Source organism: Equus quagga, chromosome 1, assembly GCF_021613505.1.
Source record: "Equus quagga isolate Etosha38 chromosome 1, UCLA_HA_Equagga_1.0, whole genome shotgun sequence".
Classification (NCBI taxonomy): Eukaryota; Metazoa; Chordata; class Mammalia; order Perissodactyla; family Equidae; genus Equus; species Equus quagga.
The window spans coordinates 63,897,210-63,912,883 of record NC_060267.1 but is presented as its reverse complement, the minus strand read 5'-3'; the positions used below and the strand labels follow the sequence as shown (position 1 = coordinate 63,912,883).

The 15,674-nt window shown below is 44.5% G+C and overlaps 2 protein-coding genes across 2 annotated transcripts; one reads left to right on the top strand and one right to left on the bottom strand.

The window, feature by feature from the left end:
* Positions 1-2,068: 2,068 nt before the first annotated feature.
* Positions 2,069-10,417, bottom strand: SEC61B (SEC61 translocon subunit beta). The gene is made up of 4 exons (XM_046659503.1): positions 10,262-10,417; positions 9,978-10,075; positions 5,330-5,431; positions 2,069-2,437 (listed from the first exon to the last, which is right to left on the bottom strand). Exons 1-4 carry the CDS (start codon positions 10,262-10,264, stop codon positions 2,350-2,352), a joined length of 291 nt encoding a protein of 96 aa, XP_046515459.1. The 5' UTR covers positions 10,265-10,417; the 3' UTR covers positions 2,069-2,349.
* Positions 10,418-10,692: 275 nt separating this feature from the next.
* On the top strand, positions 10,693-15,003 carry ALG2 (ALG2 alpha-1,3/1,6-mannosyltransferase). Its single transcript, XM_046685268.1, has 2 exons — positions 10,693-11,078; positions 13,523-15,003. The coding sequence occupies exons 1-2, from the start codon at positions 10,704-10,706 to the stop codon at positions 14,423-14,425; spliced, it is 1,278 nt and encodes a 425-aa protein (XP_046541224.1). The 5' UTR covers positions 10,693-10,703; the 3' UTR covers positions 14,426-15,003.
* Positions 15,004-15,674: the final 671 nt, after the last annotated feature.

Sequence of the window (15,674 nt, the reverse complement as noted above, 5' to 3'; positions counted from 1 at the left end):
TGACCACTCAGACGTGCTCAGAACTACAGCCCATAGTCAAGGGAGCTTGAGGATTCTCTGCGCCAAGGTGACCTTAACTCAAGTAAAGGTCTAGTTTGCTAGGCTTTCGGAATTCCTATAAATGGCTCACGGTCCCCTAAGGCTTAGGAAACAAAGTGTGGGAATCCTTATTTACAAAGGAACACAAAACATGGCATATACATACAATGGAATATTATTCAGCCTTAAAAAGGAAGGAAATTCTGACATATGCTATAACATGGATGAATCTTGAGGATATCATGCTAAGTGGAAGCACAGAAAGGAGAAAATATTGTACAAGTCCACTCACATCAGAGACTTAGAGAACCAAGTTCCTAGATAGAAAGTAGAAGGGCAGTCGCGGGGCTACGCAGAACGGGGAGGGGAGTTATTGCTTAGTTGGTTTAGAGTTTCAGTTTTGCAAGATGGACAAGTTCTGGAGATGGATAGTGGTGAGAGTTACACAAAAATATGATTGTACTTCATACCACTGACCTGCATACTTAAAAATGATTAAGATGGTACATTGTATGTTATGAGTATTTCACAATTTTTTTAAAAATTGGAAAAAAGAGAAAGGAACAGCTTGAACGCGAAGATTCTCAGCCACGGTATTAGCATTGTATAATCACAGCCAAAAGTAGCTACATAATAGATGATGTACATCTTTATACCCAACCCCCAATTTTCCTTCTGCTGAATGAAGCATCTCCTTGCTCTGCCACTGAAAACTAGCATTTTCTTATAAATCTCTAGCTCAAAAACTTCAGTGACTTTCAGCCATCAGTCCACTAGAGACCACTGCTAGGCAGTTGGGGCTCACAGGGGCACTGCAGTGGAGAATGCACCCTCACAACCAAATAGTGCCCCCATGTGGCTTCAGCATGTCCCCCACAGGAAACCAGACTCTGGACAGAGGAACAGATTTCGCTGTTATTGGTACCATCAACCTGAACATCAGAAAAAAAAATTCCTATAGATACTATCATCTTTAATTTCTTCCAAATGAAATTGAGGCTTTTCCCCATGAATTTCAAAAGGAAGATAATCTATTTCGTGCAATTAGCAATTCCCAGGATCCAAGGGAAGCAGTTTTTCATTCTTCCCCAATAATCTGCCATTCATAAGGATTTAAATGAGCGCACTCACCCATATATTGCCCCAGGAAGTCTTTTTTAAAGATACATACTTCCGTCCTTTAAATTTGGTACTTTGGACCTAAAATTACCTTACAGCCACGATTTAAGAAAAACACTTACAAAACTGCTTAGCTGTTCTAGCAATTTTTTCTTTAAATAGGCTTACTTTATGAAAGATATTTTTTTAATTATCCGTCTTTTAACTAACACACCTCTTTGTCATTTTGTGATTCTGCCGGATTCATATGGGTCTCTCACTCTTCAGAAATTCTGGCTCAGAGTCCTCAGCTCCTGGAGGATGCACCTTTGAGCAGTTCTTGATATTTCCTAGGGTCCACCTAAGAAGGTATACCTAGAAAGGCAGCATAAGCTAAATGAAACTTCAAAAAATTTTATTTTTGGTTGGAATTATATCAGCTCAGTTTAAAAAAGCTGGTGTTTCACTCTGATTAGAAAGGTCTTTAATTTTCAAAACGAAAACAAAATTTTAGTTGATAAATCCAATTTATCAAATGAATTCTTTCAAAAAACGTTTAGCAATAAGTGATAAATAGATGGAAAGCCCTGGTCTACACTCACATAATTAAGAACTGGGGGAGAGAAGAGACAAAAATATTATCTATCGTTTTAGAGACAAAGAACAGAATGAGCAAACACTTCATCCAAGATTTCTGGTTTAGGATTTCTATGACTATTCCCCTGGGGACCAGCTGCCTTTGAGAACAGATCTGCCTGATGGAGTCATAGGCACACTCCTTGAAAACCGCAGAACACCCTACATGACAATCATCAGGACAGAAGCACCTTGAAGAAAACAAACCAAGGCCAATTACAGTATCTTGGATTTGAATGACTACGTAGTCACGTAAGGAACTGTGAATCCAACGAAGAAAACAATCTCCACAAGACACGTTTTCCACATATTTACTTGAAAATCTAAAGGCAGGGAGACTAAGGGCCCTAGCAGTCAGGCATCAGCAATTAGACTTGGTATAAATGAATTAAAAAGTTTATTAGCCATAGAAAAAAAACTGATTCCTTAAAATCAATTCTTGTTAAGTTCCCTGTAAAACAGTAAGCTTACAGAAAATTTCTTTCTCGTGAACAGAAAATCACTATGCTTTTGGTCCAAGATATGTTGGGTTTTTTCCTTCTTCTTCAGATGACAGACAGATGGATGTAGCTGAATCTATGAACGAGTGTACTTGCCCCAAATGTGCAACATAAATACAGAAGCGATGAACAGAAGACTCATAACCAATACTGGAACAGGGCCACTGCAAAGAAGAAGAGAAGGCATGCTTACTTTTAGTAACAATACAATATTATATCTGTAATACTAAAGATTGCCTGGGGAAAGGGGGGCGCACCTAAGACTCATCCAAGGATATTATTTGCATCATTTAAAATACTCACAAAATTATTATTGTGGCTATTTTGAGCGTGTGGTGATGGCACTGTAGTTATTTAGAAAGGAGGAGTCTTTATCTTTTAGTACAACATACCAATATACAAATAAAATGATCTGATGTCTTGGGGACACAAGTCTCTCTAATTTCATGTATCTGACATTTTCCATAATAAAAAGTAGTAAGAAAAATTTCCCAGACTCTTTAAGTGCAAATGATCCAATTACCAAACTATTATTTCAAATTAAGATCTACTTAAAGATAATCTTTATTGTCTAACAACAATACACACGTCATGCAAAGATGAATATCACATTATAAGGTACAAAGTGTTTTCAAATACATGATCCCATTTGAACAACAAACTCAGGACATAGGTGAAACAAACATTAACCTCATTTTATAAATAAGGAAACTGAGGCTTGGAGAGACTAATTATTACTTGCCTAAGAACACGTAGCCAGGATGGAAAAAGAGAGATCTGAACTCAGGTTTTCTGACTTGGCACATATTGCTCATTTTACTGCTTTAAGGTTCCCATCCTCAAGGAGCAAACGTTCTCGGCAACATGTGTTAAGCTTGATTTATATTTATAAGTTTATTGTAGGAAAGAAATAGATTTTACTCATCAGCGCCTCCCTAAAAGCAAACGCTTTTCAAATTGTGAAGTAGTGTATAGGTTTCTTAAAGGGAGAACTGGATTTTACACAACCTGTGAATGTTGACCTTAGTGAAACATCAGTTTTGGAGAATTCAAGATGTCTCGCTTCACCTCCCACATACAAATGGAGAGTGGACAATGGAAAAGACCCCAGAAAGCTTTATAATCATCAAGGCCGTGGAGTAACCCCGTGGAGCAGCAGGATAACAGAGTCCACTGGTGGACAATAAACAACAAATAAAGATCGAAGTCCTTGCTACACTATTTCGTTCGTCCAATATGTGTACATTTACAGGAGTCAACAAATTTAAAAGGACATAGGAAGAGATGGTCACCGTGTTGTACCTGATCATACCCCGCTACTTTACAGAAACGTTACAGTAACATCAGCCATAGAGCAGAAAGCTGGGAGAGCTGCTCTCAGACTCAGGGTGCTGGAGTTTGGAAACCAATTCTGTCACGTTATGAGCTGTGACTATGGCCCTGTGATTTACCTGCTCCAAGCCGCAGCTTCCTCCTCTGTAAAGTGGAGATAATCAGAGTACCTCTCTCATAGGGTTTCTGAGGTATTAAGTAAATTAATACACACACAATGCAGGTTTATACTAAGCCTACAGGAAATGCTATTACTATCAACCTGAAAGAAATTCTCAACTCCTAGGAAGAGCCAACAAGAAGCTCCACGGTGCTGACTGACTGCGCCAAGACGTGGGTTTGTGGATGAGAATTCCCAACTGTGTCCCTTCACCAAAAGCATGTCTCTCCAGTGTGATGAGACTGCGGTTTCTGACTCCTGGGAGGACTCAAGCAGTACGACCAAGCACGCCCGCCTGCACAACAGCAGAAAGCCCAGAGCAAGCACAAGCCAGACACCCACAGGAGAACAAATTTTACCACGCTGAGAAGGGTTTAAAATGTGTCCCCTGGATACTCTGAAGAGCGTAGGGCTTTAAAATTTCTCTGAGATACTCAGAAAAATTACCTCTAACAAAAACCAAAAGGTTGTCAGAAGCTGCCAACTCACAAACCCCAGCCCCAGGAACTACTTCCTAAATACATTCTCACCTTACCATACAGGTCTTCAAGATAACAGGGAAAAAAAAGCTCAATCAATAAAACCATATCTCAAGAGTTCTAGGGAAGTCTCCATAAACTAAATTTGCAATCCAAGTCAAATTGCTGGTCAAGTTAATTAAACTAACCCAAGTAAGCCTAATTTTGTCTCCTTTCCACCAGACAGGCAGCACAGAAAGAGCACAGGATCGAACAGTTGGAAGATCTGCCTCCAGCTCTTGCTGTGTGTCTTGGACTCGTAACGTTTCCTCTCTGAAACTGAGCTTCTGAATCTGCAGAGCCGCACAAATGAGAGCTGCTGTCACCATTCTAATTCCTCATCCACAGGGTTTAGTCAGCAAACAGCTGTAATCAGTGGCGTCCTGGAGCCCATGTGATCAGAAACCTGTGGGATTAGGTCTGCCACACAGTAACAGAAACCTCAGAAAATGAAGTGAGCAAGGCATGGGGACAGGGGCCTGCTGGATGCCCACTTCCATCCCCTAATGAGCCCTCCCAGGCCTCAGAACTTAGAAAGTGGTATGTTCACCCTCCAGGCTCTACTCACCACCCAGCAAAGACAAGGAGGCCAAAGAACTTTTGGTAACAGCTGAATGGAGAAACTTCCATTAGGCTGTAATAATATCAGCTTATGTCTCCAGGAAAGCTTTGAAAAAAATCACCCAATTCCTATTCAAGTGGTTACTCCTATTTCTCAGTGCGGGACAAGAACACCAAATGAAGAGCAATTTCATCTAATTAAGCAGTCTTCCCTCAGGTTCTCTCTGTTCCCATCGTTTGTTTTGACCTCGCTAAATGAAGCTCTCCCCTTGCTTTCACTCAATCCATGAAGAGATGTCATTCCAGGCCCTAAACTAACTGGTTGACATACGGGCAAACCAAACCTAGCCCACCTGGCACAAACAAAGCTGCAGTGTTTTGTAAATCTCATCAAAGCAAGCACAGCTGTCGGCAGTGAGAGAGCACGCTGCCAAAGAGCTCCGGGATACCGGACAGAAACACAAGGTCTGCTCCCCCAGACTTACACTTTGAGCCCAGGTGAATCCTCTGTGTAGAATCGCCACATTCCCCCAGTGCCTGCTGAGGTCGTGCGGCCTGCGCTCCTTGTTCCACAGCTGGCATTCTTCCTGCAAGAGGAAAATGTTACAAACACCTTTTTCTTGGAACCCCTTATAATAGCATTATAACATATGCTACCATTACATTGGTAAAGAACCAATAAAAAGAAAAAACTTTTTCTTTGCTAGTACTGTCCCCAAATTCTTGTTTTGACTCCACTGATCATGATAACGAACGAACATGAACTGAGTAGCTGCCTTAGGTTAATGCATTCAATAACCCTAAAGAGTAGTCACCATCTCCATCTTACAGATGAGGAAATGAGGCTCAGAAAAGGTGAAGCTAAGTGCCTGAGACCACACAGCCAGCAGGTGGCTGAGCTGGGATGTGGACCCGGTCCTGACGCCAGAGTTCATCCGCCAGAGTCCATCTGCTTGCCCACACATATGGATACCTCATTTGGACAGTACATTTCAGTTTTTCTTTACATTTGTGTGAAGTCAAGTAATAAATCCCTGCTTAAAAAAGCCCTGAATCCATATAGTCTGATTATAAGATGGCAATCTTAAAATATGTCTTAAATCACTGCATTTGCTACAAAAGAGACAAAAAACATTAACCTTTAATTGTATCCAGGTCCCAAAGTATACATTTTATAAAAAATTATTCTATAATCTTTTTTCACTATTTTGTTACATTGACCACATATCTAACAGAGAGATAAGACATGAAGAAACACGGAAAACATGCAGCCAGAACTTGTCCCTCAAAGGGGATCAACGCTTGTGTGATGCACACAGCCCTGGCATACAAAAGTAGCTGAACAGCACTTACACCACTGGCCAGGAACAGGCCCAGGGAATCCTGCCCCTCCTCTCTGGGAGAATCCCTCAGTGACTGGGGAAGCCTACCCACACAGCACTACTCCAATCCTGGTCCCAGTGCTCGAGCGGTACAACACCAACGTAAGAAGAGATGGTGAGAGGACAAGTCACAAGAAATCTTCTTCAGCCCATTTATCACCAACTTGGAAATCCCAGGTGAGAGGAAAGGCAGAGGAGAGAATGAAAGCCCTGTCCCAACACTGCCCCTCACCATTAACCAAATCCCAGGTCACCCTCCCTTAAAATCCCATTCCAGTATCTGTGGGCTGCTGATTCTGGATTTTTGAAAAGAGAAGGACATATAGGGAGAAATCAGAAGTGAAAACCCTATCCACACCATCTCTTCTCACTGCCCTCCCAACTCGGGTCCTATTCCCCACCTCACCCTGCCATGGTCTTTATCCCACACTCCAAATGCAAGAAGCACTGGTCTAGAGCTCAGGGAGCTTGATGTGCTGCATGGAACGGAGAAGTGGAGTCCTGGTTCCAGCTTGGGTTCCAGCAAAGAGAGCTGTGTTCATGCTAGAACTCTGAAAGCAATCAGAGTCAAACAATGATTTGGGTCTATTGTACTATAAAGGTTATATTTCAAACATGTTAATTACAGGCTACGTGGTGGCCCGGGAACTTAGAACTCCATCTGTATGACTGATTTTATGAGAAAACTGATTGCACATAGCAAACAGACTTGTACAGGGATTTACAGAGTAATTCATACACTAAGAAGAACTTCCACACACAGACACACATCATTTAATCTCCAGGGCAGGTACCTGAAATTTTCCTCCTCATTCATAAAAAGGAACTTGAGCCAGACAGTAAGGCGAGCGTGGATGTGGTAAGTCATCGGCTGAGCCAGGACTAGGGCCCATGCACTTTCCACTATGTCCACAACCCCTGAACTACAGTTCCTGTCTTCAAAGTCTTCTGAAATTACAGGAGCTCTGAAGGGATCAGTGTGGCCTCTTTTAAGATTTCTTACTATGCTGGCACACAGGACATAGCAGAGGATCTGAAAATCAGTACCCCTAGAAATCCCAAAATGTACTCAAAATACCTCCCATTCCCCCACTGGAAAGTAGGTAGAGGTTAATAGAGCCCATTTTAATTTCTTAAATTTCTATTTGGGTTCTATTTTACTCTTCCTTTTTGGCCACTGTGTAACCGCCTGCCTCTTCTGACACCTTAATATGATGGTTTTCATAACTGACTTTTAGATACTTTTGTTTTAACATGACAGCCTTCTGGCCTTTCCTTGAAGAAGCCAAGCTCATTCCCATCTGAGTCTTTACACTCAGCCACATCTTTCGGCTAGGAAGCCTGTTCCTCCCCAGACCACTGCACGATTTGCTCCCTTGTTTCTTTCAGGTCCCTATTCAAATGTCAGCTGCTTGGAACACCCTCCCCCTACCACTCTCTATGCCCTATGAAGCTTTATTTTTCTTCACAGCCCTTATTGCCTGAAAGTGCATTATCTGCCTTGCTCCCAGCCTCCCACACTGGAATATAAGGTCCATGAGGTCCTGCCTATCTTGTTCACACATATACTCTCAGAGCTGGAATGGTGCCTGGCGTGTTCCCTTAATAACTATTTGATGATTATCTTAATACCGCTGGCTATCCCACCATCGTACCCTGTGTGAACAGGGTAACACCTGACAGCCTTACAGACACAGTGCATTACTGCTCCTTTTCATCCTCACAGCAGTTCCGTTTTATACTGTATTAAGCAGAGCAGGGACTCCAACCGCAGCCTGGCCTCAAATCGCACACCATTTCTTCTGCAAGGCACTACCTCTATCACCTCAGTGAGCACGGACAGAGGACAGAAATCTGCGGACTACGCAATCCAAAGCATTACCTTCGACTGTGCAAACCATCAACTTGAACGGCTTCACACACACTTACAAAGCGGGGATATAGCCTTCGACAGCCAATACCTATCACATTCCACTCATGAAATAACACTTGAAGAGTGCCAAACTCTAGAGGAGAACACTCAATACATACAACCGTGATCTGTCTAGTTACGCTAGCCCCAGTCACATGGAATCCTAGAAGACAGCAACACCCACAACTGGAAAGGACGCCTCTGTCCTCAAATGTTTCAGTTTCTCCATTTCACCTATTTCATTTTTATTTGTTAAGTAAATAAATTGTTTCATTATCTTATCTACGTTTGTTAAACATATGACTTCCCTTTTTTTCTTGAAAAGTTCTCAGATGGTCAACCTTCCCTACCACAGTACTCCTGGTTCTGATTAACCAGACCCTCACCCAAAGGAACTGCACATGTTTTCCACTCCAAGAATCTCTGAAATTCAGGGTGGGAATGAGACAGCACTCCAAGCACACATAACCTAAACCACAGCTGACACACTGTCCAGCTGGTCCATCCCAGCCTTGCCCTGAACATCCTGGTGACAGGGAACTCACGATTGTTCAGGATAACCTTACCATTTCTGACAGTTCCATTAGAATTCCCTTTAGCTGTCTCACGTAAGTTCAAATCATTAGTTTTAGATTTACCTATTCTAGCCCATAAGAAAATTCTCATTTCTCTTCACATCGTTAAGGACAGTTTTCATGAATCCCTTCCAGGTTTTCTCCTCTCTAGATAAAACCCCACTAGTTCCTTCAAAAATCCCAAGACAACAATGTCACTTGATTCAGTCATCATTTATGTGTTAGGCCCCATGGTAGGACAGAGGTGACTCGAGCAGTTGCTCTCAAATCTAATGAAAGAGACAAATATGGAAACATAAATGCTATTACAACAACGTGAACAAAATGCTTTAGGAACAAAGGGGAAGGCTAATACCTACTGCTGCTTTCAGAGTCAGAGACGACCTCAAGAGGAAATAACCCGAGCTTAATCCTGAGGAATAAACAGAAAGGGTGGGGGTGTCCAGTGCCTTAAGAAGACGGTAATAGTTCACCGTTGCTGGAGCACAGCGCAGAGGCAGTTAGGCTGAAAAGACCACCAAGAGCCCTGGTATTCCTTTTTTTGTTTTTCAAAGTCCAGCAACCAGGAACTAACAGAGAAACTAAGAGGAAGTGTGACAGAATCAGAGCAGAGGATGGACTGGAATGGAAATGACCTGGAGAGGAGAAAACTTAGGCAGAAAATGCAAAAGTCTAGATGAGAGAAGTTGAGGGCTGAACTGAGGCAGCAGAAATGGAAAAGGAAAGGACTGATGAGAAGGTTTTCATGCCTAGTTTAAAGTCTCGCAAACGACTGGATAAAAGAGCATAAGAAAAATCCAAGATGCTGCTGAACTTCCGGCTTTGGGTGAACGAGTTTACAGCAGCAGGCGATATAACTCGGGGCGAGGAAGGGGCTGGGGTGGAAGGAGAGGCTCAGTTTTGGCCTGACAAGTCACGCTAAACTGAGTATGTATGAGACCTTCAAATGGAAATGTCGAGTCCAGAGTTCAGGTCAGAAGACGCCAGTTTAATGACAGTTTTCTCAAAACTGTCTCTAACCCTGTTCCAGTTTGTTAACTTTCCTTTTTTAAGAGTGTTGCCCAAAACTGAGGAAAGCAAAGAAAACGCTGCCTCCCTCTCGAGACATAAAAGACTTCCAAAGGTCTTTAGACATACGGCCACGTCACCTGCACCTTATTCTGCCCTTCTAAGTCCTAACATCCCGGGGGCTCCTTCTGAAGACCAGCGAATTCTTGGGCCCCACCTCTCCAAGCCTATAGCCGAGGGTCGCAGGGATCCTTACCTCTGCCGGACCGTAGAGCCCGCCGCCCGGGCGGCCACTGCTTTGCTGGGAGAACGGCCAGAGGAGCCCACGTTAGTGCCACTGGGGGTCGGACCAGGCTGCAGAGGAGACAAGGAGACAGAAGGGTGAGCGCCGCCGGCCCCAGGCCCTGACGGCCGAGACTGCACCTAAAACGGGAGGCCGAGGAAAGCAAGGGCGCCACGGAAGGAGGCCACGGCGTCAGGCAGGAGTCGGGGCGCCTGGGAGAGGCGGGAAGCAAGGAGGGAAGGCTGGGGCGGCCTTACCATGCTGGACACAGGCCGGTAGCAGAGAGCTGGAGCGGAGGACAAGCAGCCGAGGAGCCTCAACAACCGGCTGTTGGAGAGACTGGCTCAGGCCCCGCCCCCAGACGTGCTGGCAGGGTCCTCGCTGAATCCAAGGACGCCTGGGTTGTCCCACCATATGCCTGTAAAAATTTTGCTGCAGGCGACTTGGCCAGTTTCTGTGTGGGAAGCACAGACCTTCTTTCTCCTTCCTTTGGGTCACAACGTCCTTCCTAGAGTTCGGTCCCTACCAAAGGGAAGATATAACCACTGTCAGAAGAGAAATTTTCTCCGGCAGTTACTAGGCGCCCACATATTTGCGCTGATGTGGCCTAAGAAACGCGCGCGTCGCGGGGCGTGGTTGGCCCCCGCAGTGGCCCGCTGGGAGCCGGGGGAAGGAGCATGCGCAGAATCCCCTGAGGGGATGGGGCGCAGGCGTGGCTTCCGGGCAATGGCGGAAAAGCAGGACCGGGACGAGGAGCCGGGTCCCAGCCCGTCGGTGCTGTTCCTGCACCCAGACCTGGGCGTGGGCGGCGCCGAGCGGCTGGTGCTCGACGCGGCGCTGGCGCTGCAGGCGCGCGGATGTAGCGTGAGGATCTGGACCGCGCACTACGACCCAGGCCACTGCTTCGCCGAGAGCCGCGAGCTGCCGGTGCGCTGCGCCGGGGACTGGCTGCCGCGCAGCCTGGGCTGGGGCGGCCGCGGCGCCGCCGTCTGTGCCTACGTGCGCATGATCTTCCTGGCGCTCTACGTGCTGTTCCTCGCGGACGAGGAGTTCGACGTGGTCGTGTGCGACCAGGTGAGGCGGCCACGCCCGGCCCTCGCCGCGCCTCCTTCTATGTTTATGGAGGGCGCACTGCATGACTTCGGGTGACCTGTCTGCGTCTGCGGTTCGGAAAGAGCGGAGCTGATCTGGAGAGATCAGAGATGGGAGTGAGACTCTGGTTCTCCGGCTTTAGTGCGGACGCATTCAAGTGGCAGATTACTCGGCCCCACCTTCGGAGGTTTTTTCATCCTGGAGCCCTGAGGTGGGGCCCCGAAATCTGCATTTTCACTGGATCATCGGGTGATTCCGAAGCAGATGAGTTTGGGCCTCGCTCTAAGAAACACAAGCGTTAGAAGTCAGCCTTTGGTTACCTTTTATTTCCTAGTAACTCGTATGTCTTCCCCCTTTGCATTATTTCTGTTGACTCTCCTTCCAGGCCACTGCATCCCACCGTCTCTTGCCTTTGCAACCAGGCCACCCCACTCCTTCTCAGTGTCGTGTGTTTCAAACGCCAAGGTCAACATGTCATGTTCCAGTTAAAACTGTAACATGGCTCGCCATTAGTCTTTGAAGAAAAGTCCAAGTTCTTTAGCTTGGTAAATAATGTCCACCTGGATCTGGGCTCTAGCTATTGTAGACTTTTCTTACGTCTTTTTTTTTCTTCCCCTCCCCCGCCCCCAAAAAAATTTATTTTAAAGAGTAATATTTACTCAGGACTAAAACTTTAAATAGTATAAAAGTGTAATGTAAAATTCCCATCCCGCGTCCACTCCCTAAAGAGAGCCTCTCTTAACAGTTCCTCCTGTATCCTTCCAGAAAGTGTGACTACACCAGCATGTGAGTGTCTGTTCATAAATATATTTCCTTATTTGTAATGATTAGGATTATGACACACCCTACTATTGGACAACTTGCTTTTTCTCACCAAATTTTCTGTTTGAGACATCCTTATATATCAGTGTTAGAGATTGACTTCATTCTTCCTAGTGGCTGGAAATTCCGCTTTTGTTTGTACCATAATTTATATATTCTTCTGTTAAAGGACTCTAACATTGTGACCAGTTTTTTGTGTATAGATCAGTATTGTAATAAACATCCTTGTACCGTTTTTTTTTTGTACTTCTGCAAGCATGTCCTTTGAGTAAATTCCTAGAAATAAAATTGATAGATCAAAGAGTTGTTCATTTTCAATGTCAATAGCTGTTGCCAGATTTGCCCTCCAAAGAGGTTATGTTTCTACTCTCCCACAGTGTGTGATACAGCCTACTTCATGCTCTTGTGCACGTGGGATGTTATCAACCATTTTTTAGTCTTTGCCAAACTGACAGGTGGGCATGACATCGTGTTTGTATTTATGTTTCTTTAATTATTATTCCTGAGTTACATTTGATCCTGCTTGCTTCTGTGAAAGCTGTTTCTTTTTAGGAAATATGGACATCTACCAAACATCCTGCGTGTGTAACTAGTCATTAGGTGTGAGGTAGCTGAGACTAGGCTGGATAGAGAAAAAACTGAGCTTGGAAGGAGGAGACCTGGATTCCAGTTCCATGTCTGATACTTTCTAACTCAGTGGCTTTGGATAAACCCCTCATCATCCCTAAAGCTCACCTTCTGCAGATGTTGAGTGAGCTGGAGATTAAGTGACGTGGAAAGATTACCCAACAGGAAGGTCTCTAGTGATGCCAGCATATAGCTCATGATCAGTAATGATAATGGTTAACATTTATTGAGCACATATTCTGTGCTAAATTCTTAAGCCTTTGACATATACCAGTGCATTTGATAATCACAAAAACCATATGGGTGTTTTTGTTCTATAATTGTCCCCATGTTATAGAAAAGAAAACTGAGGCCCAGAGAGAGGTAGACTACCTGATGGTAGTCACACAGCTATCTAGTCGAGCTGAGATTCAGACCCTGGCAGTCTTGATCCAGAGCCTGCACTCTATCTACTGTAGTTCGTTCACTCAGTTCCTTAGGAGGAGAAAGATACTAGAGCTGCTCCATCCACGATGGCTGCTGAGCACTTGAAATGTGGCTAGTCTGAACTGAGATGTGCTGTAAGTGTGAAATACACACCGGGTTTTAAAGACAATGTGGGAAAAAAGAATGAAAAGTACCTCATTAACTTTTTTAGTATTGATTACATTTTGATATACTGTTTTAGATAAAGTACATTAAAATTAATGTAACCATCATGTGATTACTAGATTTTTATTTCCGTTGGACAGTGCTGTTCTAAAGGAAACCGCTGGCCTTGCAGCTTTAAGTATTTAGCACACATCCGGAAACCATGTACCCGCCTCCTGTACACCAGGCATGGTACTGGGTGAGAGTCTGGGGAACACAGAGCTGAACCAGACACTGCCTGCAAGGCGCCCACTGACTCACAGGCAGGGTGGGTGTCTGTGCTTTTGATTTGGTTGAAGTTTAGTTGACGAGTCACTTTATCTGCTGTCGATTTTTGCTTTGGCCAGGTTTCTGCCTGTATCCCAGTGTTCAAACTGGCCAGACGGCGTAAGAAGATCCTCTTCTACTGTCACTTCCCGGATCTGCTTCTCACCAGAAGAGACTCTTTTCTTAAACGCCTGTACAGGGCCCCGATTGACTGGGTGGAGGAATACACCACAGGCATGGCAGACTGCGTCTTGGTCAATAGCCAGTTCACAGCTGCCGTTTTTAAGCAAACGTTCAAGTCCCTGTCTCACATAAAGCCCGATGTCCTCTACCCATCTCTGAATGTCACCAGCTTTGACTCAGCTGTTCCTGAAAAACTTGATGACCTAGTGCCCGAGGGGAAAAAATTCCTGTTCCTCTCCATCAACAGATACGAAAGGAAGAAAAATCTGACTTTGGCACTGGAAGCCCTGGTAAAGCTGCGTGCGAGATTGACGTCCCAAGACTGGGACAAGGTCCATCTGATCGTGGCAGGTGGCTACGACGAGAGAGTCCTGGAGAACGTGGAACACTACCAGGAATTGAAGAAAATGGTCCAGCAGTCTGACCTTGGCCAGTCCGTGACCTTCCTGCGGTCTTTCTCAGACAAACAGAAGATCTCCCTCCTCCATAGCTGCACGTGTGTGCTTTACACACCAAGCAACGAGCACTTTGGCATCGTCCCTTTGGAGGCCATGTACATGCGGTGCCCAGTCATTGCTGTTAATTCCGGCGGGCCCTTGGAGTCCGTTGTCCACAGCGTCACAGGGTTTCTGTGTGAGCCCGACCCAGTGTGCTTCTCGGAAGCAATAGAAAAGTTCATCCGTGAACCTTCCTTAAAAGCCACCATGGGACTGGCTGGGAGAGCCAGGGTGAAGGAAAAATTCTCCTCTGAAGCGTTTACGGAACAGCTCTACCAATGTGTCACCAGGCTGCTGGTGTAATGGGATGTTTTTTAAGGTCTTTATGCTACATTCATTAATATCATTTTTGTAGATCGTGACTCAGTTTTGAAACCAAAAAGAGAAAAAACCTAGAATCTAATGCAGAAGAGATTAAAAAAATATGTACTTGAATCTTGAACCTGAGCCACCTTCCTATATACCACAACTCCCTGTCTGCTTTTTCAGAAAAATAGTATCTTTTATGCTGTAATAATCCTGAGTCTTACCAGTGTTGATTAAGATATAAATATGGTACAGTTCCACGTTCAGCAGAATATTTTAATTATATTTTCTCTAGATTATTGTTGCTCTGCCTATGAATTTTGAGTCATATTGTGCCTTAATTGTTTTAATAATTTAAGTATATCATCATCAAAGTTGATTATTTGGCTTCGTAATGAGAATAGGGTCCCTGTAGTTCCCAGAATCAGTCCACCTGGGTGTTCACTGTCCTCTTAGGAATTTTGCTTAGTCATACCTTTGCCTGGATCCGTGGCAAGAGTGATCTTTATTTTTTTACAAATGTGATTTATTGTGTTTTCCCACACTAAGACAATAAAAGATGTTTATCATAGGAAGAGACAAAATTTTAGATTTTGGCCTCTGTGATCTATTTTGGTATTATTAGGAATGTACACAGTCAAACCTGAAGTCAGAAACTAGGATAAACTGGATGTTGAAGTGGAGAGGGCGTATTGTCACGCGTGCAGTGTGCATCCTGTTTAGGGTTTGTTGCCTAATGCTCTCTGCATCATCAGCTCTGTTAATTTTGTCTTGTATTGAGTAAGCTCCTACAGAGTGTAAGACACAAATGCTCTTTATCCTTCAAGGCCTGCCTCAGTGCCACTGCTGGGAAGCGTTCCTTGACCTTCCACTCGCTTCCCAACCTGCACGTGACCCTCCCCTTTCACGTACTCCAGCCCTTTCCTGGCACTGACCAGTCTTAGGTTCATTATTTACCTGTGGTCTGAGTACAAATAAGTATAAAGCACTTTTCAACATACCTTTAAAGCTAAATTCGTTTTTAAAAAATAGCAAAGATCACTAGCCAAGACTCCACGTTAATCACCTCTAAGAGGATAGGCCAGGGAGCTGACAGCCTGTGTGACCTTGGGCACATTGCTTCATCCCGGCCTCAGCTGCTTCATCTGTGAGGTGGGATAACTGCTGCTCCACTCTCCTCAGGGTGGGTGTGATGGGTCACCCCAATATATGTATGTAAACTCTACTTAAAACGGCATTGCCTCAT